Raw genomic sequence first — 24,621 nt, 5'->3', positions numbered from 1 at the left:
GTTCAAAACCCGAACCCAGAACTACAGTAGGTTAGTGTTCCCCACCACAGATTCAACACACTTTCAGTTAATATTGCTGAGGAACTGAATTCTCAAAATCCTTTGTTCCCTATCTTCACCAATAGACTTTCTGAAGTTCATTCTGTATCTTAAAAGTCTTTTATCTGGGACTGGAATGATAGTAGGTAAATGACAGTAGGTAAATAGATCTTCCCTTGCACTTGGCCCAAAAGAAACCCAAAAATAGCTCTTAGATATATCTTAATTTGGTGAAATTCTCTTCTTTCCATCTAATGTTGACACAAAGGGAACCCAGTTCTATCTCCTGAATTTTCTAAATTAATAAAACATAAGCTTTTCATGTTAACAAAAATTTACTGAGGTTGAAAAATAGGTGTATTTCTTTTCTCCCTTGCAAGAATAAAAATAGAGGAATATGAAAATATGAATTTTTTGAGGAAAAATTTCCATTTCAGGGAAAACTGGATGACCAACCTTTCTAGGCAGACTCCACATTCCAAATTCAGAGACGAATCTCACACTGAGTTTCTCTGCACAAATTCAAGTTGGATCAAGTCAATTGCCTTTTATTCTGCAGTCATTCAGCTCTCAGGTGTTCTGTTCAAAAGTACAAATATCCAGGGACTGGAGCAATAGCACCACTGTAGGGAGTTTGCCTTGTACACAACCAAGCCAGGATGGACCTGGGTTTGATTCCCAGCATCCTCTATGGTACCCTGAGCCTGCCACGAGCTATTTCTGTACACAGAGCCAGGAATAACCCCTGAGCATCACCGGGTGTGGCACAAAAACAAACAAACAAACAAACAAAAAGTACAAATATCCTACAATTATTTTGGTTAACAAAAGAAAAGGTTATATCCCATAATAAATTCAAGTTTCTTCCATAATAAATTCAAGTCTTCATTCATAACAGAAGAGCAACACTCATTACCCAGGACTCAGTCACGGGCCTTTGTCATAGGGTCGGTGGTTTCTGGAAGAGTAACTGTGAAGGGGAGAGACTCTGATGAAAACTTAACTTCAGGGTTATGGGGAAATGATGGAGATTCGGTCCTTTAGGGAGCATTATCAACACTAGTATCTGGGCTAAAACCCTCCTCTAGGATTCTCACAGGCTCCTCCCTAGAAGAAGGTAGCATATTATCAGAGTTGTGGGGAAGTAATGGAGATTCAGGCCCTGAGGGAGCTTCAGCAACACCAGAGTCTGGGCTAAAATCCTCTCCTTGGGGGCTCACAGGCTCCTCCCTAGAAGAAGGTAGCATATTATCAGAGTTGTGGGAAAGTAATGGAGATTCAGGCCCTGAGGGAGCTTCAGCAACACCAGAGTCTGGGCTAAAACCCTCTCCTTGGGGGCTCACAGGCTCCTCCCTAGAAGAAGGTAGCATATTATCAGAGTTGTGGGAAAGTAATGGAGATTCAGGCCCTGAGGGAGCTTCAGCAACAACAGAGTCTGGGCTAAAACCCTCTCCTAGAGGGTTCACAGGCTCCTCCCAAGAAGGATCACTGCTATGGGGCACAGGGTGCTCAGATCCACCCTCCATGGAGCAGATGGTCAGGAATACTTTTCCTGACTTAATCATAAAGTATGGAAAGAGGGTCCCAGAAAAGGAAGCCTGAGGGAAGGAGAAAATATGGGAGCCATCAGTCATGTCATAGAAGGAGACATCCCCTTCCTCATAGTCCAGGAAAACCCCCAGCCTCTGGATAACCTGTCGTGGGGACAGAACTTGAATTTGCTCAGCAAATGCAATATATCCGTCTTCAGTATTTCCAATGACCCAGAACCCCTTTTGTGGAGATTCCGTGTAGAAGCCTGTCCTTTTCACATCTTCCATACAGACCCCCAGAGCCCAAGTGCTTTTGTCTCCATTTTTGATTTCCACCTCCCAGCAACAGCGCCCTGATGTGATGACCTCATGGCCTAAGACGTTATATCGGAGATCTGAGTATGCAGAAGTGTCCTTCAAGGTCAAACTTTTATTCTCATGAGACAGGACAATGTCGGGAGAGGCAGATCTTGGATCCAGAGTGACAGAACCTGTGGAGAGAAGCATCAATCTTGCAATGCACTTCCCTGGTTATAACAGCGGCAACAACCATCTCACTACTGACACAAGTAATGGGGAAATCAGTCTCCTGAGATGAGGGCCTTGCATTCAAGACCTTCAGTAAGAAAAGAATCCACAAAACTGATTTGGAATAAATGTTAAAAATGTTATAAGGCAGGCCCGGAGAGATAGCACAGCAGCATTTGCCTTGCAAGCAGCCGATCCAGGACCAAAGGTGGTTGGTTCGAATCCCGGTGTCCCATATGGTCCCCCGTGCCTGCCAGGAGCTATTTCTGAGCAGACAGCCAGGAGTAACCCCTGAGCACCGCCGGGTGTGGCCCAAAAACAAGAAAACAAAAAACAAAAAAATGTTATAAGGCCTTTAAGGACCAACATAAACTTCATGAAGTTAATTGTTTTGTTTGGTTTTGGGGGGGCCTCACCCAGTGATGCTCAGGAGTTACTCCTGGCTATGCACTCAGAAATCACTCCTGGCTTGAGGGATCATATGGGACACTGGGGATTGAACTGAGGTCCAACCTGGGACAGCCACATGCAAGACAAACACCCTACCACTGCACTATCACTCCAGACCCCATGAAGTTAATTTTTTTGTTTTGTTTTGTTTTGTTTTGGGTCATAATCGACAGCAGCTGTGCTCAGGGGTTACTCCTGGCTCTGTGCTCATAAATCGCTACTGGCAAGTTCAGGGGACTATACGGGATGCCGGGATTCAAACCATTGTCAGGCCTGAATCGGCTGCATGCAAGGCAAATGCCATACTTCTGTGCTATTTCTCCGACCCCCATGAAGTTAACTTTTTTAGTTTCCATATAAGCCACACCTACCACCACTCACCCACTACCACTGATGGTGACAGCATTTGTATCACCACAGAGAGGTGAAAGGGAGACAAGATTTGTGTGGGCAGCAGCAATAGGACTTCCCAGAAAGAATATGAAGTCACTCACAGGTCTGGAACAGGACTTTGCGCCAATCTGTAAGAAAAACATATATATTAGTAACAAAGATTTGTAGACTCTGTACATAACAGGGTTGCCACATGCTCTTATGTACATTAAGTTACGATAGGGACACATTTAAAAAAATTGAACTAGTTCTCTCATAGTACACACTGAACATACACTCAAACATACATATATACCTACTCAGTCATCATGAAGCAAAGTTCTCATTAAAGATAAACCCATAAAGCTTAATAACCAGGGGTTGAGCGGCTATACAAACATCTCTGAGCAATGAGATGTACATTATATAAATATTCACATCTCTCATTAACCATATATGGTTCTTTAATTTTACTTATCATACTTTATCCTGAAAAGCAGATTAAAAAAGAAGACCAAAAAAAATTGGGGGGGAAATTAATCAAGAGATCAATATTTTCTAGGACTCGTTTTCTTATAAAGAACATTTAAAGAAATAAACAACAATAAAATCAAGAGAATAGAAATCATGCAGACTACCATTGCACTGAAATTAGACATAAACTACAAAGGGACACAGGAGAAAAACTTTAACACCTGGAAATTAAACATCTTACTATTGAACAATCAGTGGGTTAGACATGAAATCAAAGAGGAAATCAAAGCATCCTGGAAACAAATGACAATGAAGACACAAATTATCAGAATATCTGGGACACTGCAAAAGTAGTACTAAAAGGAAATTTTATAGCTTTGAAGAAATGGACAAATTCTTCGACTCTGATTACCTTCCATGGTTGAATAAGGATGATGTAGTATATCTAAACTCCCTTATCACCATTAAGAAAATTAAAATGGTAATCATAATTCTTCCCAAAAACAAAAGCCCAGATGGGTTCACTAATAAATTCTTTCAAACCTTTCAAGAGGAACTATTACCAATCTTTTTCAGGCTCTTTCATAAAATTGAAGAAACAGGAACACTTCCAAATAGTTTTTATGAGGCTCATATCACCTTGATACCAAAACCAAACAGAGCTGCTGCCATAAAAGAAAATTACAGACCAATATCCATGATGAACACTAATGCAAAGACCCTCAACAAAATCCTAGCAAATAGGATCCAATGCATCATCAAGAAGGTCATTCATCATGACCAAGTAGGTTTCATCCCAGGAAAGCAAGGATGATTTAACATAGGTAAATCAATCAGCATAATACACCATATCAACAAAAAGAAAAAGAAAAATCATATGATCATATCAATAGATGCAGAAAAAGCATTCAATAAGGTCCAACAACCATTTTTTTTTTTTTGGTTTTTGGTTTTTGGTTTTTTGGGTCACACCCAGCAGTGCTCAGGGGTTACTCCTGGCTGTCTGCTCAGAAATAGCTCCCGGCAGGCACGGGGGACCATATGGGACACCGGGATTCGAACCAACCACCTTTGGTCCTGGATCGGCTGCTTGCAAGGCAAACGCCACTGTGCTATCTCTCCGGGCCCCCAACACCCATTCTTGATTAAAAAATACTCTCATCAATGGTGCCAGAGTGATGGCACAAGTAGTAGGGCATCTGCCTTGCATGCATTAACCTAGGACGGACTGCATTTCGATCCACCGGCATCCCATATGGTCCCCCAAGCCAGGGGCAATTTCTGAGTGCATAGCCAGGAGAGCCCCTGAGTGTCACTGGGTGTGACCCAAAAAAAAATTTTATCAAGATGGGAATGAAAGGAACTTTTCTCAATATAGTTCCATCTACCACAAGCCAATGGCAAATATTATTCTCAATGGAGATAAACTAAAAGCCTTTCCTCTAAAATCAAGACAAGGCTGCCCTCTCTCACCACTCCTATTCAACATAATACTGGAAGTACTTGCCATAGCAATTAGGCAAGTAAAAGATATCAAGGACATCCAGATAGGAAGGGAAGAAGTCAAGCTCTCAATGTTTGCAGATGACATGATACTAAATTCAGAAAACCCTAAAGACTCTGCCAAAAAAGCTTCTAGAAGCAATAGATTCATATAGCAAGGTGACAGGCTGCAAAATTAACGTGCAAAAAACAATGACCTAATACACCAATAATGATAGAGAAGAAATGGACATTAAAAAAACAATCCCATTTACATTAGTGTCACACAAAATCAAATATCTTAGAGTCAACTTAACTACAGAAGTGAAGGGATTATACAAAGAAAACTACAAAAGCCTGCTTCAAGAAATAAGAGAGGACACAAGGAAATGGAGACACATACCCTGCTCAAGGATTGGCAGAATTAATATCATTAAAATGGCAATACTCCCCAAAGCATTTTACAGATTTAATGCAATCTCTCTAAAGATACCCAAGACATCCTTCAAAGAAGTGGATCAAACACTTTTGAAATTCATTTGGAACAATAAACACCCTCGAATAGCTAAAACAATCCTTGGGAAAAGGAATATGGGAGGCATTACTTTCTCAGATTTTAAATTGAATTACAAAGCAATAATTATTAAAAGATCATGATCAGTGGAATAGACTTGAGTATTCAGAGAATGTTCCCCAGATATACAATCAACTATATTTGATAAATGAGCAATTGCAAATTGGAGTAAAGAAAGCCTCTTGATAAGTGGTGTTGGCACAACTGGTGAGCCACTTGTAAAAAAGTGAACTCAGACCCCCATCTAACACTATGCACAAAGGTCAAATCCAAATAAATTAAAGACCTTAATATCAGGCCTGAAATCATAAGGTATATAGAACTACACATAGGTAAAAACACTCCATGACATTGAGACTAAAGGCTACTTCAAGCAGAAAACAGCACTCTCCAAACAAGTGGAAGCAGAGATAAATAGATAGGAATATATTAAGCTGAAAAACATCTAACCCCATCAAAAAAAATGGGGAGAATAAATGAATATACAATTATTCAACAAAGAAATACAAATGACCAAAAGACACATGAAAAAATGTTCCACAACACTAATCATCAGGGAGATGCAAATCAAAACAATGATGAGGTACCATCTCACGCCATAGAGAGTGACACACATCACAAAGAACAAGAACATCAATACTGGTGTGGATGTGGAGAGAAAGAAACTCTTATTCACTGTGGTGGGAATGCCATCTAGTCCAGCCTTTATGGAAAACTATATGAAGATTCCTTAAAAAATGAAAATTGAGGGCCCGGAGAGATAGCACAGCGGCGTTTGCCTTGCAAGCAGCCAATCCAGGATGAAAGGTGGTTGGTTCGAATCCCGGTGTCCCATATGGTCCCCCGTGCCTGCCAGGAGCTATTTCTAAGCAGACAGCCAGGAGTAACCCCTGAGCAACACTGGGTGTGGCCCAAAAACAAAAAACAAACAAACAAAAAAAATGGAAAGTGAGGGCCCGGAGAGATAGCACAGTGGTGTTTGCCTTGCAAGCAGCCGATCCAGGACCAAAGGTGGTAGGTTCGAATCCCGGTGTCCCATTTGGTCCCCCGTTCCTGCCAGGAGCTATTTCTGAGCAGACAGCCAGGAGTAACCCCTGAGCACCGCTGGGTGTGGCCCAAAAACCAAAAAAAAAAAAAAAAATGGAAATTGAGCTTCCATGTGATCCAGCTATACCACTTCTAGGGATATACCCTAGGAACACAAAAATACAATTCAAAAATCCCTTCCTCACACCTATCTTCACTGCAGCACTATTCACAATAGTCAGACTCTGGAAACAACCAAGATGCCCTTCAACAGATGAATGGCTAAAGAAACTGTGGTACATGTACATAATGGAATATTATGCAGCCATCAGAAGAGATGAAGTCATGAAATTTTCTTAGACATGGATATACATGGAATCTATTATGTTGAGTGGAATAAGTCAGAGGGAAAAGGATAGACACAGAATAGTTTCACTCATCTATGGGTTTTAAGAAAAATTAAGGACATTGTTGTAATAATGCCCAGAGACAATAGAGATGAGGGCTAGAAGGACTGGCTCACAATAAAAAAACTCACCACCAAAAGTGGTGAGTGCAGTTGGGTTAATAACCACACTAACAACTATCATGACAATCTTAATGAGTGAGAGAAGTAGAATGCCTGTCTCGAATACATTCAGGGGTTGGGAACAGGAGGGGGAGGACAAGGACAACTGGTGGTGGGAATGTTGCACTCGTGAAGGGGGGTGTTCTGTTTATGACCAAACCCAACTACAATCATGTTTGTAATCATGATTCTTAAATAAAGACTTTATATAAAAATATAAAATAAAATTTGACAACACTCAAAAAAAAAGAAACAACACAATTTTATGATCAATCTTGGAAGAGATAAAAAGCTGATAAAAGTTCTTATTACAATATCTTTGGGATGAAAACTCTGGGGCCCCACTGGGAGTTTGGTGGGCAGAGAACTGTCCCCATTATACAGCTCCTAGAGCTCCTGGAGGTCAAGGTCACATATTCAGCTGAGCAACACCCCCAAGTTTTACAATATTAACAACCCAGTTAGAACGTAGACAATTAAACAAGAAAGTAGAATTGAAGCTTTCTAACCTCAATAAGCAAAATAAACACAGAATAAACAGTTCAGTAAATCCTCAACAACTTTATTAACACCATTATAAGATATAATAATTTTCATGAATTATCTTTCTTTGAACTATTTCTTAATCATTCTTTTTACCATTTTGTTTTAACTATCATCTGCTTACTAAAGGGATAGACTTGATAGGTGATGGAAAACTAGAGAAAATGGTGAAAGGAAGTTTACATTGGCCGTAGGGCTGGTGCTGAAACATCAAATACCCAAAACAACTATATTTTGAACAACTTTATAAACCATGGTGTTTAAGTAAAATTAGGAGAAAAAAAGAACTTATGATGATTGTGCTACCTCAAGTTTGTCTCTAAACAATAAATGAAGAGAATTAAACTTGACAGAGCTTCACTTAAAGGACTAACAGTAATTCATAAGTAAAGAAAACTTGGGATAAATCATCAAAAAATTATTATCTAGTTAGGAGTTAATTGAGCGATTTCAAGGGAAGAAGAAAGGTTCCAGGCAAAGCACACACATTCAGTGAGAGCAAAGATATTAATAACTTATCTGCCCCTTTAGTGAGGCGGACACTGACAGGGAAATAAGTTCAGGGTTATGAAAAAAAACCTTCCAGAGAAACAAGAGATAATAAAAACAAACAAAACAAACAAGAAAAAAAACTGTATCTAGTCATTTTCTTCCACCACGTCTTTCATAGACATCAACAGAACTTCAGAAGAATCTCTGTTATATAGTCTGCTCTCCAAAAACCCCAAAGTACACACCTGGCTGCACTCAGGGGTTACTTCTAGCTCTGCGCTCAGAAATTGCTCCCAGGGGCCGGAGAGATAGCATGGAGGTAAGGTGTTTGACTTTCATGCAGGAGGTCATCGGTTCGAATCCCGGCGTCCCATATGGTCCCCCATGCCTGCCAGGAGCAATTTCTGAGCATGGAGCCAGGAATAACCCCTGAGCACTGCCGGGTGTGACCCAAAAACCACAAAAAAAAAAGAAGAAGAAGAAGAAGAAGAAGAAGAAGAAGAAGAAGAAGAAGAAGAAGAAGAAGAAGAAGAAGAAGAAGAAGAAGAAGAAGAAGAAGAAGAAGAAGAAGAAGAAGAAGAAGAAGAAGAAGAAGAAGAAGAAGAAGAAGAAGAAGAAGAAGAAGAAGAAGAAGAAAGAAAAGAAAAATTGCTCCTGGCAGACTTTGGGTACCATATTGGGATGCCAGGATTTGAACCACTATCTGTCCTGAATTGGCTACATGCACAGCAAATGCTGTGCTATCTCTAGGGCTATGTGTTAATTCAATTTTAAAAATGAACTTTACAGATATTATAAACATTATGGGGACAAACAAATATAAAGAACAAGTTTTGAAAGTAGCAAACACTGGTTTTCTCTCTGACACCATATAATCCCACAAGCAAAACCCTGAGACCACTAAACAGAGCCCAATTGGTCTGGTAACCCTAGAACTGATAACCCTAGAGACTAAGAAGCACTGTATCCTTGGGTCCTTGCATTGATCTACTGGCATAGTGGTTGAAATGAATAGAAAGAGACTCCAGCCTTCCTGACAATTACTTGACATCCCTCCTCCTAAAAAGAAAAAATATATATTATAAACTTTGAGATGGAGCTATCATACTGTATAATACAGATGGACCAAAATTAATTTCATAATCCTTAAACACAGAACACTGTCATGTATCTGGTCAGGCAACTAGATGGTATCCTAAGAAGCAGATTCACTTAGTGTGGTTTGAAAATGTTGAAGAAAGAAATGATAACTGCTTCCAGAAGGAAAATGACTTAGGGACCGTGGAGAAAAAAAGTTGCCACTTTGGTGATGGATATGGCATAGTAAAATTATTTGCTAAAAACATTAATATTAACAGTAATATAAACCATGTTATCTCCATTTTTTAAATTATATGTGCATGATCAAGGAGAGAGTACAGAAGCTGAGTCTTTCCTTTCATGTCATCAATCCTAGTTTAATTCTCTGCATCCATATGATCACTCAAGCACTGTGAGCAAAGGAGCAGGAGTAAACCCTAAGCATTGCCAGTTGTGTTCCAAACACCAAAAAAAAAAAAAAAAAAGAGAAAAAAAGAAAAGAAAGAAAAAAAAGAAAGCCTCCAGAAACAGCCCTAGCCACACTATTATAAAAGAGTAAGAAAATAGGAAATCTATTGCTTTAGATCACTAAATTTAAGTGAATTTGTATTGGCAGCATGGAGAAGACTAATAAACCAAAATATGCTGCATCAAACATGATTTAAAAAAAAAAACTTGGGCCAGAGAGATAGTATGGAGGTAGGGCGGTTTGCCTTACATCCAAAAGGACGGTGGTTTGAATTCCGGCATCCCATATGGTCCCCCGTGCCTGCCAGGGGCAATTTCTGAGCCCAGAGCCAGGAGTAACCCCTGAGAGCTGCCAGGTGTGACCCCAAAAACAAACAAACAAACAAACAAAAAAACTATACAGAGAAAACTGATTGAGACTACAAATTTCACATGAAGATTAAGTAGAAGAGCCAAGAAAGACCAGAAACACTTAAATGAGACCTTCTCTTCCTCCCAAAACACCATCCTAAAAATCTTAAAATCCAAATCAAGTTATCCTAAGTGAGGATCTAAAAGGACTAAAGGAAAGCAGTTAGTACTTTCCACACTGGCCCAGGAACACATAATCTCCGATGACTTTCATAGCCCCTTTGGAAAGAATAAAAGAACATTGACCATTACAAAATTTACATATGTCACATAACCCTAAATTTGCTTTTGTACAAGAGTTGTTGTCTCCCAAGATTTGAATATAAGAAAATGAAGAGGAATAAAAAATAAATTTTGCAGTTTGGTTGTAAAATTGTGAGCAATTCCACTGAGATGTGTTCAGTCAGAAAAATTGTCAATTCTCCTTTGTTTAGATAGATGCAAAAACAATTGAACTAAAACATGTCATGCTTTTATAAAGATGAACTTTACTCCTAAAAACAACTAATCTATTTAGTATATAGATATTACAAATCATCTAGAGAAAGCTGTTGCATTTGTGTATGAAAACTATGAAGAGGAGAAAATAAGTTTTCAGAGAGGGCTGCTCACCCTAACCTGACCTGCAGTAGAAGAGGATCATAGGAGGCAGATGTGACCCAAGGACAGTCCTTATAGTCCTCAGAGGGAGGCTACAAAAATGACAGACACGGGCCCGGAGAGATAGCACAGCGGGTTTGCCTTGCAAGCAGCCGATCCAGGACAAAAGGTGGTTGGTTGAGTCCCGGTGTCCCATATGGTCCCCCGTGCCTGTCAGGAGCTATTTCTGAGCAGACAGCCAGGAGTAACCCCTGAGCACCGCCGGGTGTGACCCAAAGACCAAAAAAAAAAAAAAAAAGACAGACACAAGGGTAACTGTCCACTTCCTGCCATCATCTTTGGGTACACAGGCTACAGAGGTGAAGCTGGAGAGCAACCAAAGGGGATTTAAGCACGTACCTGCATACAGATGGGCCTTCCTCCAGGCTGAAAGGGAATACACCAGTGAGAGTTCAGTCAAACCACCCTGCCCAGCCTAGGCTATGGCTCAGCCTTCCCTCTGTTCTGACAGTCATGGGATCCCAGATCTTCAGGTGACAAAAAAGGAGCTGCTGGAGAGGGGAAATACCTGCCATGTGCAGACAGTGGGGTATTGTGAGACATGTTAAGTCACAGGCTAGAAAACCTGTGTGAGAGGTTGGTCCCACCACTATCCTGTGTGGCTGTGTGATTACTGCAAGTGATTTAACTGCTCTGAATCTAAAAGTTCTAAGAAATGCTTATCCTATCTCTATTCAGTTTGCCACTAGGGCTTTCTAAATCATAATACATGTTCAATTATTTGATGGAATAAAACATTAACTATTCTATAATTATTATGCACTGTATTTTATATCATGTATTTCTCTTGCAGAGATATTAGAGAAATAACTCAAAAGGGAAATTATTAAAACAAGAAATGTGGGGCTGGAGAGATAGCACATCAATAGAGCATTTGCCTTGCACACAGCCAATCTAGGACAGATGGTGGTTCAAAGCCCGGCATCCCATATATTTCCCCAGTGCCTGCCAGGAGCAATTTCTGAGAACACAGCCATGAGTAACCCTTGAACACTGCCAGGTGTGACCCCAAAAAAAAAAAATAGAGATGTGAGGTGAGTTCTAAGACACTGGTCAAGGTTCTGCAGCATTGGAATCACCCACCATATTTCATACTTGCTCTGCCTTCTCCCAGACTCTCCCATCACTATTTGACTGCAGGAACTGCAGGGAATAGACTTCCTGGGTGGTGTTTTAGACACACTGGCAAAAGCCACACTCTGAAACCCAGTATCCCCATTTAGTTATCTGACTCAAGTAATGAACACCTGCCTGTCCTCAACACACACAGGGAGAGGAGCACATGGGCACAGGTGGGACAGGAGACACAGAGCACTGAAGCATCACTTACCAGCAAAGTAGTCAGTCTTCCTCTGGTCTGAAAGGCACCAAGATACAATTGAACTCAGAACCACACAACCTCCTCAAGAAGGGACTCAGAGAGTTGAGGAAAAGCAAAACTTACCTAAATGTGCTTGCAGTTCGTCTGAGAAAAAAATGAAAAATCAAATAATGAACTACCGGAACTAAGGAGTGGGAAGTTGTAGAATCCATAAAAAAAAAGAATCTCTGATCCTGAAGTTCTACTTCTCACACACACACATCCAGGCCTTGCAGCCCCTGGGAAGAGGGGCACCTCCTCTGATCCCCTGGATATGGAGCCGTAGACTAAAATCTGCAGTCCTTTTGCAGACAGCACTGACGTGCCCTCACTGCCTGGGCCTGTCCTGACTTACCTATGGCCTTCAGTGACTCTTGCATTGTCTGTTCATCCTCCTCCTTAGCCTGGCACAGACTCTCCCGTTCCTGCTTCTTCTTCACCTTGAAGGCATGTTCCCTCTTAATGAAATAGGCAACTCCAAGAGCCAGGAATATCAAGATGGTCACAAATACCACAAAGGCCATCTTCCATGGAGAGACCTTGGGAAAGAAGGGCTCTGTGGCCCACAGGAGACACCATCAGGACACAGTCAGGACTGCCCAACACATGCACTTGGGATGCCTAACCTCATCATTGATACCCCCAAGGAAAGAGCAGCAGCACCCACCTGGGATGTAAATGTCCACGGCCTTCTCCTGGCCCAGGATGGGGTTGAGGATGGAGCAGGTCACGTTCCTCACTGCGCTGTCTCTCACCACCAGAGCCGCCTCCACGCTGAACAGCCCCTCAGCATCCTGGGTCTGGGTCTCTGAGAAGGCCAGAAACTTCTCCCCACTGGAGTCTCGCCACTGCACCTGGGGCTTGGGGAACCACCCCGATGCGCTGCACACCACGCGGACGCCATCATCCTCAGGCCCTGTGATGTGCACTTGAGGAGCAGAGCCCACACCTGTAGGGGAGAGGGAGGACCAGGGAAACAGATCAGAGCGGGCACACAAACCCAGGCGCCATTATCTCTGTGATGTCGGGTCTCTGTGGGAGGCCCTCCCACCCCCCAGGGAACAGGCAGCTTCCCTGACACTAGACAAGAAGGAAGGGATAAGTGACTAGGCTGGCTCTGAAGCATGAGAGCTGTACAGGGAGAAGGTCCAAATATCAAAGCAATCAGGAGGAGTATTTAGATCTGGGTTTTACCCTCACCCTCCTTATCATGCATCTCCCAGAGCATCTTCATCCACTCAGCTACCTCATGCTAAATCCCTTTAAAATGACACCAAGTGACAATGCTGCCCCAGAGCTGCCTTCCTAACCCCCACACCCCTAAGTATTATCACTACAAAGAATTCTTCACATGCACCTCATACTCAAAATTCAAGGGCTAAAGACAGGGAGATATGGCAAAGGGCTGGAATTCATCCCCATCATGCTTAGATCCCTGGATCCATCCCAGCACTACATGGTTTCCCTAGTACCACCTGCTCTGGCAACACCTCAACATTACTGTAATGGGGGGGGGGCGGCTGAGGAAGATTAGAAATCTTAGGGATCACACAGAGGGTTCAAATGACTGGAGTGCATGTTTTGCATATAAGTTTCCTAGTCCCCTCAATACTACCAGAAGCAAACCCAAATCTAAAAGAACAGTTGATCCTACTTTTATAAATCCTCTGGTGTCAGGCCTCCCTGCTCCATGTATAATTACTCTGATAAATCAATCAGCTTCCTCTCCTCCCCAAAATTGTTCTCTATACCCCCAGTCTGTCTGAGCTTCTTTCCACACTCCTCACAGCTGCCCAAGATAATATGGCCAGTCCTGCATAAAAAACTTCCTAACATACAACCAATCTTCTAAAATCTAGCATATCTCTTCCTCACCAAAAAAAACATTCATTTTATCCACTTGGCCCAACTTCCAGCCCTTATAACCTTAAGCCCACATCAACCACAGGTTTATTTTGACTCACTACTCCTCTGTTCATGTCCCCCTCCATCTTCTTCAAGCTCTTGACAAACCTGTTCATTGAACTCAGGTGCCTGTTTAACTGTACGTCTGAAAGCTTTTCTAGGAGCAACATATATCAAACTCCCGTTAGAACACCCCATGCCAGGAGCATCTCTTTTCTCCAGTTGTTTTTTCTTTTACCTTGCTGTCACTTTGATGACCATGATTGTCTTCTTGTGTGTCCACACACACCAACCACATTTCAGTTTCACAATGGGTTTCACAATGGGTTTTCTCTACTCAAAACTCATCTCCCACATTTTCACTTGGGTCTCTCATATCCCTCACATAACCATCAAAGTATGCTCTCTCATTTACCCCACTCCTAATCCACTTCTCCTGTTCGTCCTGTCATTTTTCTAAGCATTTATCACAGCCTAACATATCTCAACATTTCTCATGTTATTAATTTATAGCTCTAGAATACAATATCACAGCAGGGATCTTTATTGTGTGCATTGACAGATCCCATGGTCCATAGCAGGACCTGGCACACTGAGGACTCAATATATTTGTGTTAAGTAAGTGAGTGAGTGAGTGAGTGAGTGAGTGAGTGAGTGAGTGAGTGAGTGAATCTTTTTTTTTTTTTGCCCTAGTATAAAAATAAGAGACTAATTTACTTGGTCTCTGAGGTTCCAGTTTCAATATTCCAGTTTCAATATCAGTTTCAATATTCAATGATTTTAGAATATAGATTGAGTCACCTACCTGCAACTTTCAGCTCCAAGACAGCCTCCTCATAGAAGCCCCCCTTTCTGAAGAAGCAGGTGTACAGCCCATTGTCGGCAGTCTGCACCTTATTGATGAGCACGGCAGCCTCCCCCTGGAAAAGGAGGTCCTTCACCAAGGAGGTTCGTCCCCTGTACTGGGCCATCTGCTCCTCAGTCTCTTCCCACTGGTTTTGGTATATGAACACAGCTTCTGAGAATTTGGAGCGGAACCACCTCAGCTCCATGTTCTCTACATTCATGGCCGGGGACACACGACAGGGCAATGTAATGTCACTTCCCAATGTTGCAATGATAGGATCCGGGGGAGCGATCACCAGGAACTCCTCTGTGAATGCAGACACAGACATGACACAGACATGTGAGTGAAAGGCTAAGAAGCTGCACACAAAGGACAGGAAACAACCACAGTGTGTAGGAACCCAGGACACCTGGAGCAGGTCTATGATGAGAAGACCCCAGACTAGAAAATTGAGTAGTGATGACACTGAAGTTGTAGAAGATCCTCTGCCAGCCCCTTTGGGTTTTTGTTTTGTTTTGTTTTTATTAATAATGATTAAAAAAATAATGATGTATTTAAGCACAGTGGTTACAAAACTGTTTGTAGTTGTGACCCAGAAATGATGGCAAAGAGAGTCTCTCCTCAGTCACTGTTCCTGCAGAGTCTTTATGCAGACTTTTATTGGGTGGGTCTCAGCCTTCTGCATGCTTCAGAAGCACCAAGGGAGCTTGCAAAAAATATAATATATATTTTTCATGTGTTAAAAAGTCATCTTATATGCCGGAAAATACAGTACATCTTCACCAAAATCTAGAGCTAAATATCATTTCATTCAACAACTACCCTCTGTCACTCACAGAGCCCAAATCACTGCTTGCTAAACAAGGAGATTCTCCCAATCTTTTACCCCTTCTGAGCTCTTCTAAGGCCTTCTAAGACTAGAATAGCTTTTCTGCAGCACCAACCTCATATCTCCCTGTGTATTCTGTGCCTACAGCCTGTCTAAAACCCTTTCATCTCAAATAACTACACCATTTCTCTGCCCCAAACTTTGCAATAGTTCCTTAGTTCCCACATATGGCCTACAAGCCCCACTACAATGACCACCAGAGTTTAGACACCATTTAGGTGCTCTGGTCACTTTTGCTGTATATTCAGCACCAGAACAACAGTGCATGTACTCTTCCCCCATGGAAACCCTGTTCCAATGGATAATATAGCAGTTTCATGCCCTGTCTCTTCCTTCAACTCTTTTCCCTATCTCATTTTCTATACTGACTTGCAGTGAACAATGCTGCCCCCGACACCTACCTCCCTCAGTCCACCTGCCCACCTGCTCCACTGCTTTGATCCTTTCCGCATTTACTCTGTCCAGCTATCAAGCTGAAAACCTGACTGCTCTGTTTACTGCTCACTCACTTCTTGAATCTATCCCTATGGTATAGGTTTTCTGTTTTGATTAGCACCTAGTACCCTGAACATCCTATAGATAATTAAGGAATAAAATCAAAGACTGGGGCCCGGAGAGATAGCACAGCGGCGTTTGCCTTGCAAGCAGCTGATCCAGGACCAAAGGTGGTTGGTTCGAATCCCGGTGTCCCATATGGTCCCCCGTGCCTGCCAGGAGCTATTTCTGAGCAAACAGTCAGGAGTAACCCCTGAGCAACACCGGGTGTGGCCCAAAAACCAAAAAAAAAAAAATCAAAGACTGATCGGTATATCACATACTATTAAAATTGAGAAACAAAAACAAAGAAGAGAACATTATTTCAGTTTAGATAAGTAGCTATTAACTTATAATTGAAATTCTGTGACTTACAATGCTGTTAATGACTTTTTCCAAGTCACATAACTCTGACATCGCACTCCTCACCAGTGTGTAGGGGACCTTTTACACATAGATGTCCCATAAGACAACTTTCAAGATCTTTCCCCTTACTTTATGGTTTAGTGACTCAGCTTAACATGTCCAAGTCTAAGGACTGGCTGGAGGAGCATGATCTGAGTCAGAGCCTTTGCACATGTCAATGAGTCCTGATGGAAGAACCAGCAAAACTCCAGGAGCCTAGGTCCCACCCAGGGGATACATGGAAGAATCACAGCACATACTCACCTAATGACCCCGCAGTGGGCAGCAGGAGAAGCATGAGGGCCAGAGGGCAGGGCACAGAGCAGGGGGAGCGATGCTCCATCTCCTTGGGCCTGTAGAGAGCAGAGGGTAGGAGGCTGCCAGGAACAACAGGCAAGGCAGGGCCACCAGAGCTCTGGATCACAGAGGGAACAGCAGAGTTCTGGGCTGGGACACCCCCACAGTAGAGGGCATTACCTCCTACTGAAGGGGAGGGGGCCTCATAGCATAATGCCAAGAAAGTTTAGACCCCTCTCAGCCCTTCTGAGGTCACACAGTGCAGAGACTCAGGGTCAGCTTGAGAGAACACAACATACTCTTTCCTTCCCTTCCCTCTTCTTCACCCCTCTCTCCTTCTTCCCCCCTTACCTTTTTTCTCCTTCCTTCCTTTCCTTCATTTCCCTCCTCTTTCTTACCATTTCCTCCTCTTCCCTCCCCTCTCCTTCCCTCTTTCTTACCCTTCCCTCTTCTCTTTCCTCCCCTTTCCTCCCTTTTCCTTCTATTCCTTCCTTTTTCCTTCCATTCTCTGCCCTTTCTTTCCATTCCCTTTCTTCCCTTCCTTTCCTTTCCCTTCCATTCCCACTCCACACTGTCGACAACCCCAGTGCATTCTACTCTAAAAAGGAGTCTATCACTTCTGTTCTCAACACTTAGTCTTCATGAGGAAACCATCCTCTATATCTCTATTGTCACACTGTGACTCAGGATAGAAACCCCAAACAGGTCCTTGCGTGAAAGACAGACCAGTTCCAGCTGATGGTTCTCATATCCTAATGTGAGCCGGGGGAGTCACACAGTAGCCTCAGCACAGACAACACATTCCTCAAGGTGATGACCATGTTTGCTATTTCAATCACCTGCATTCTAGTCCCACCCCTGACTTTGCTGTGAGGAACCCAGACAGAATCCTGTACATAACAGGTGCCATCAGGTCACACTTTGCTGACATGATTCCTTTTCCTCCTGCTATGTACAGGGTAAAAAAAAAAAAAAAAAAACAGTGAGACAAAGGATCAGAGAAGATAAAATGGCTCATCTGTGGCCGGAGTGATAGCACAGCAGTAGGGCATTTGCCTTGCATGTTTCTAACCCAGGATAGGCCTGGGTTCAATTCTGGTATCCCATAGGGTCCCCTGAGCCTGCCAGGACTGATTTTTCAATGCAGAGCCAGGAGTAACCCCTGAATACTGCCAGGTGGGGCCCATAAACAAAAAAATAATAAAAGAAAGAAAAAGAAAAAAGAAATGGGTCATCTGCAAAGTAACAACCTCTTCCTCCAAGAGTGAATTTATATTTGTAAACTCACTACATTTAATTAGATCAAGACCTACACAGAATAGACCACATATAGTCCCAGTAAGCACTACAGTAGAATCATTCAAATAAAGTAGAACATTCAATGTGACCTTCCTGGGTCTTCTTCCAGCCACACCACTTCCAGTGCCCCACACTGTCCTCTGATCCCAGACCCACATCCTCAGCATACACCTCACAGATCAGCACATTATTCTTCTTAAATAAAAGTGTCTTTAGGGGAGGGAGGTAACAAAAAAAAGTGTCTTCAAACAAAAAAAAAGTGTCTTCAAACCCAACTTACCTGCTTCAAAGCCTCTTTAGTAGCGTTTCAAACTCCACTGCTTAGTAAGGATCACAGAACCAGTTACCCCCAAATCGGCCTGTAGATATTTCATCTGAAGTTAGCTGCTTAGAGCCTCAAACTTGTTTCTGAATTCAATGCTGAGTTCCCAGGGCTCATCATGTCTGAAATGCAGAATCAGGAGCATGGAGAAGCAGAACCTGGTGTGAGTTTAGGCTCTGGGTGTCTGTACAAACCTAGCCCAGGCACCCCTAAAATTAATTTTTCCTTGACACCATTCTCTGGTTCCTTCCACCATTTGAAAGTGAAAGCTTGAACATGCTCTCCTAGGGGACTCTGCCCTGCCCTGTGGACAAGAAACTTGGTTATCAGGGAGTAAAGAGCAAAACCAATATATCAAAGGAGGGTTGGTTCAGATACATTAAAATGGAGACACATATCCTGTTTAATAACCACTATTGTCAGCTTAGTTTTCTTCCAGACCTCAGAAGAGGAACCTTGTATGTCCCAGCCAAGACCAGTGCTTGCCTCTACAGAGCTGTCAGTACTGCAGGTTCCCAACCAATCCTGTGACTCTTTCACATATTTGCCTACAGGCACAGTAGCTGTTTTTCCTCACCAATAGAAGACTCAGAAACTCCCCACAATTGGATAAGCAAGGGGGTTAACACAGCAAGTGCTTGTAGTACCTGACCCTGTCTGTACCATATAAGCAGTGCCCAGTGACTTCTTACTGTTTGAATATCAGAGCAAACGTCTGGGGATTGTCACTTTGACACTTTTATGCCAGGAAATGTTAAACTCTGTAAATACGTGGTCTCCCCCTTGTGTCACTTACTTCCTGTAAATCCCCCTTTCATATTTACCCATTTATATCTCCAGGAAAAATGTGAGAGCCATTCTTGAGACTCAAGCCCACATCCACACCTCACCTCCTTGTCTACATTCAATCCAACATTCAAAATCTTATTCAAACCAACACCAAGATCCCAGTCACCCTCATTTCTTGCCTGGTTCAAGCAGTGACCCTCATGGGTCTCCCAACCCATTTTCAGTCCCTTCTCCTTCAGTTCATTCCATTTCCAAACTCATGCCCTTAGATCTACTCTCTCTCTCTCTCTCTCTCTCTCTCTCTGTCTCTCTGTCTCTCTGTCTCTCTGTCTCTCTCTGTCTCTCTGTCTCTCTGTCTCTCTGTCTCTCTCTCTCTCTCTCATTCCTCTGATGGATTTCCCTGCTCAAGTCCTTCTCTGTGATTCCATTCTGGCCTCACTTAAGTGATCTCCCAAGTGTTTTCTCCTGACTTGGCATATGTGCCTCTCTCCATGTTGTGCTTACTTTGCATGTAGCTGACTCAGGCTTGATCCCTGGCATCCCATTTATTTCCCTGAGTATTGCCAGTGTGACCACTGTGAGCCAAGCCAAGGGTAACCACTAAACATCACTGTGTAGGGGCTGCCCACAAAAAAAAAAGGCACAATTTACAGGTGAAGGCATTGGACCCACCCTGTAAGGATGGTCCTGCCTCCTGTTCTGGCATAGATTCAGTGGTGTTAACTGGAGGCAAGACTCACCTGGTATGGTGGAGCAGCAAACAGGTTCAGTCTTTGCTCCTTAAAGACAAATTCAGCAGGTTAGTCTAAGCATGTAAGAGTGAATGCAGGCTGAGAAAGTTTGCTGGTATGCAGCTCTGAAACTGAGAGATATGATTCCCTCACTGATAGAATGACTATAATCTAGCAGACTGGAGTGAGGGGACACTAGCCAAGTCATTTACAAGTGAAGGCTGAGCAGTGGCCAGGCTTGAGAGAGCAAAGGGAAGTGAGTGAACTGACTGCTTCCAGTTATTTGAGCCTCTAACTGGTGACTAGTTAACTAGTCTCTAACTGTTCCAATCCAACCTTTGCCATATTAAGGGCCCACACCCAACTTCTGAAGTAGATCGATTAACAAATCTACTCAAAAAATTACATGCTGCTCATACTTGATTCTTCCTGTCATTTTTTGAGGATGGGAAGAGAATAGAGAGGAGCCTTCTGGGACAAGTACAGCTGGAAAGACACTTTTTTTGCATGTGACCAACCTGGGCTCAACCCTTAAGGTCTACAAAGTCCCACCAGGAGTGATTCCTGAACACAAAGCCAGAAGTAAGTACTGAGCATCACTAGGTATCCATCCTCTTAGAAAAGAGAGAGAAAAAAGTAAACTTCAGCTGAATTCTTCAGCATCTTCCAGGAGGAGTAACTACAAAGATTCACCTCCCCACACAAACACACAAAACACAGCAAGAACACTAGAGGAACAATGGCAAAAGGGCATAGAAGCCTACCAAGCTCAATGAGTGAAAACACATCACTGGAGACAGAAGCAATGCCAGCCAGCCTAGTCAATTCTCAGTAGCTATAGAGGCACCATGATAGGGATGATCAATAACTTCAAAGAAATGATAGCACAGGTAGTCAGTAAAGTACAAGAAAGTATAAGAGTCAAAATGAAGAAACAAAGACTGCCCTAAACTAACCAAAGCATAGAAATGCTGATCTTCTATTCAGAAGAAAGATCGAAGGTAGTAAGAGTCTGAGCTAAGACAGGATTTCTGGATTTCCCAGACACATCCCTCTGAGTCATCGCCAAAGGTCCATTTAGACTCAGAAATTTAGGAAATTCATCTTAATCCAAAGATGATTAATGTTACAAGAACCAATGTTAGCCTCCAGATGCAAACCCCCACTCATTCCCCTCTGTTGTAATTCCCTGTTCAGTAGGGAGACATGGCAAGAGACATGGGGGAATGTTGTATTCATTATTAATTATAGAGTCCTATTGTAGTGGATGGTGATGCTTATCTCAGCTCTGCCAGGTGCCTGCAGCCCCTTGGGTGACAGTGAAGAAATAATCCATAGGCAGGCAGTTGAAGTTTCAGGAGAAATCCAGCTTTATGACAAGGCCTTACTGCCCTGTGCATATCTCACATGGCTTCTAAGCTAAACAACTTCTTGCCTGCTGCTCTGCATCTATCTTGTGTCTGATCTCCTCTCCTCCTCCCATGCAATTCACCCACCCCTCCCAGTTGTAGGTGGATCTCACCATTCAGGTGAAATTAGCATAAATTATTGGGGAGGGGTAACAGGGGAGTTTTATGAAAATACAGAAGGAAATGAAAGCAGTTTCAATAACTGTGTTGATACCCCCTTTAAAAACAGATATGACAGCAGGCCTGAGCCTCTGGGTAGAGCAGAAACATTCTACCAGAGCCTCATAGAGTGGGAGGGACTGCCCTGCAAGGACTCACCCTCCCCACCCAGCACAGGCCAACCCCCAGCTTTTCTACTCAAGGGAAAGGGGAGTAGGAAGGAACCTTTGACTCAAGAACTGCCCCAAGATAATTATCTTGCTCTGAGAGTTGATCTTGCCCTGAGTCTTAGACTCAGGATTTCTCTGGAAAGGAGAGAACAAGTCCAGTCACAGGGAAGGTTTCCTGGGAAGCTTGAAGGATTGGATACTGGCAGAAATGACAGCAAAGAGCAGCCTCCACTGTCCTTCCCCAGCTCTGCAGAATTCTTCCTGTTTCTGCTGCTTTACAGGCTTCACTCGTGTTGCTTGCTCAAAAAAAAAAAAAAAAAGAAAAAGAAAAAGAAAAAAGAAATAACCTTGTAATAAATACAGTTCTAATCTTCTCATTGCTTCAAGTGCTTTTGAAACAATCCTAAATATAATCCTTTAGGACTTTATTTTTAAAACAGCAAATATAAACTAAATTGTGATTAGTTTTTCATTGCTTTTTAGTTTTTTGTTTTTTTATTTTTACATTTTTGGGTCTCACCCGCCAGTACTCAGGGGTTACTCCTGGCTCTACACTCAGAAATCACCCCTGGCTGGCTCGGGGGACCATATGGAATGCTGGGATCTTAACCACCATTGTTCTGCATGCAAGACAAACGCCCTACCTTCATGCTATCTCTCCAGTCCCTTCATTGTTTTTTTAATTGTTTGCTTGTGGGTCATACCAGCAGTGCTAGGAAGCTACTCCTAGCTTGGTGCTATCTAGTGGTCTCTCTTGGTGCTCAGGGGACCAGGCAGAGCCAGGGATCAAACCTGGTCTTTCTATAGGCAAAGCATATGTTCTATTCCACTGGGCTATCTCTCTGGTCCCTGAACTGTGATTATTAAGTGCAACAGTTGCTGTAAATAATTAACACACACACACCTTTCTTTTTTTTTTTTTTTTTCTTTTCTGTGAAGCAGGAATACTACCGTCTCTGTTCTTGGGAGCAGTTCTTAGTAAAGATCATAAGACCTTATGATGCCAGGAGTCAAACTCAAGCCTCCTACATATAAACCCTGCTCTAGTCCTAATCCCTATCACTCTCTCTCTCTCTCTCTCTCTATATATATATATATATATATATATATATGTATATATATATATATATGATTCTATCTCTTTCTCTGTTGCTTTATCTGTCTCTCTGTCTTTCTCACTCTCTTTCACTCTCCTTCTCTTTCCCTCTTTCTCAGTGCTCAGTCAGGGTTTAGTCCCAAATCTCCACTCAGGGGTTATTCCTGGTGAGTTTTAGGGAATTATGTGTGGTGCTAAAATTATACCCAGATCAGTCACATGCAAGGCAAGGACTCTAACACACTATACCATCTCACCAGCCCCCTAAATTCCTTCTCTTCTTGTTTTGTTTTGTTTTGGGGTCACACTCAGTGTTGCTCAGGGGTCACTCCTGATTCTGCTCTCGAAAATCACTCCCAGCAGGCTGGGGCAACCATACTGGATGCTGGGATTAGAATCACCATCAGTCTTGGATCGTCTGCATGCAAGGAAAACACTCTACCGCTCTCGGGCCCCCAAATCCCTTTTTGTTTTTGTTTTTGTTTTGGGGTCACACCCAGCAGTGCTCAGGGGTTACTCCTGGCTCCACACTCAGAAATCACCCCTGGCAGGCACAGGGGACCATATGGGATGTCGGGATTCGAACCACCGTCCTTCTGCATGAAAGGCAAACACCTTACCTCCATGCTATCTCTCTGCCCCCTAATTTTCTTTGACACTGTTCAAGTGAAAAATTCACTGTGTTAACTTTATTGCAAGAAAATAAAGCAGAGTTTTCTGTTTGGCTATTTTCTGGAGGAATATGTAAAATAAAAAGAAATACAAACACAGAAATGGTTTTTCTGTTTTCGTTCCTTTCCCCTTACTTTATTTCCTTCTCTACTCAGCCCAATCCTGGCTGCCAGGCTGAGATTTATCCTGGCAGTTGTTGACAGAGCCAACAGGCAACAGATGGGCAATATCTCTGTCTGAGCCTGTCCCTCTGGAAGAATGTAGAGTACCAAACTTTTGCCAGCTGTTCTTCTTACAGAACTTGGTTTTCCCTAGAGGGCTCAATTCTAGGAGTTGGTAACCCAAAGGAGACAAGCCACAGGGTGGATGCTTTGCTGCAGCCATGCTCACATTACACTCTGTGTGGCCTGCTCTGTCTCTTGTACTATGTAACCATGGCTCCACAGCCTTAGCAGGTTCTCTTACAGAAGGCAGAGCAAAGTTGCCCGGTGCCAAGGACACATCGCCTGGGCTCCCAAAATCATGAGCAGACACATATGCAAGTGCCCACAGACTCTCTCTCACTTCTCAGTCATGCTGTACAGAGGACCATCTTCCCCTTCCACACATCCATTGACTGCCCCAGGGTTGGTTATGGCCCAGATCAATGTACTGCCACCCCCTCAGGCAATCATGGTGCTCAAGAAGTTTCTGGTACTTAGTGTACAATTTCTGCATCTCCACTCCCTCCTGGAGGTGGGGAATAAAGCTTAAAAACCCCACCTCCTTACCTCCCTGTCACCCCAGGCTATTCTCAATAGAATAGCCCAGAGGCCGGGACATTTACTTGCACTTGTACTTTCACAAGAGCAAGTTTCCGGGGTTTGTTCACAGTCCGTTGCATTGTGGGATCCTCAGCTCCCCATATTTACTGCCACGTCAAGTTTCTGAGTGGCCAATCCTCCAGGGCATCCTACTCAGATGCAGCAACCTTCTCTAGCGCTATCACTAGGGTGCTCTCACCACTAGAGGGCGTGCTTGACTAGCACACAGCTTGTA

General features: G+C 42.9%; 1 protein-coding gene across 1 annotated transcript; it reads right to left on the bottom strand.

The window, feature by feature from the left end:
• Positions 1-1,079: 1,079 nt before the first annotated feature.
• LOC125995793 (butyrophilin-like protein 1) lies at positions 1,080-24,466 on the bottom strand. Its single transcript, XM_049764779.1, has 11 exons — positions 24,410-24,466; positions 20,087-20,125; positions 16,904-16,992; positions 14,770-15,170; positions 12,727-13,008; positions 12,415-12,615; positions 12,144-12,164; positions 12,030-12,056; positions 11,039-11,065; positions 3,044-3,070; positions 1,080-2,062 (listed from the first exon to the last, which is right to left on the bottom strand). The coding sequence occupies exons 1-11, from the start codon at positions 24,464-24,466 to the stop codon at positions 1,080-1,082; spliced, it is 2,154 nt and encodes a 717-aa protein (XP_049620736.1).
• Between the last annotated feature and the right edge of the window lie 155 nt (positions 24,467-24,621).

This window comes from Suncus etruscus, chromosome 18 (genome assembly GCF_024139225.1).
Source record: "Suncus etruscus isolate mSunEtr1 chromosome 18, mSunEtr1.pri.cur, whole genome shotgun sequence".
NCBI classification, from domain to species: domain Eukaryota; kingdom Metazoa; phylum Chordata; class Mammalia; order Eulipotyphla; family Soricidae; genus Suncus; species Suncus etruscus.
This window is presented reverse-complemented; position numbering and strand designations above follow the sequence as displayed.

Bases quoted from the DNA above. Each gene is read 5' to 3' on its own strand.
- LOC125995793 (XM_049764779.1), bottom strand. From the start codon at position 24,466: ATGCAACGGACTGTGAACAAACCCCGGAAACTTGCTCTTGTGAAAGTA. The intron at 20,126-24,409 runs GTAAATGTCCCG...TTTGTCTTTAAG, and splicing joins TTGTGAAAGTACAAGTGCAA to GAGCAAAGACTGAACCTGTT. The intron at 15,171-16,903 runs GTGAGTATGTGC...CTTTGTGTGCAG, and splicing joins GCCCACTGCGGGGTCATTAG to CTTCTTAGCCTTTCACTCAC.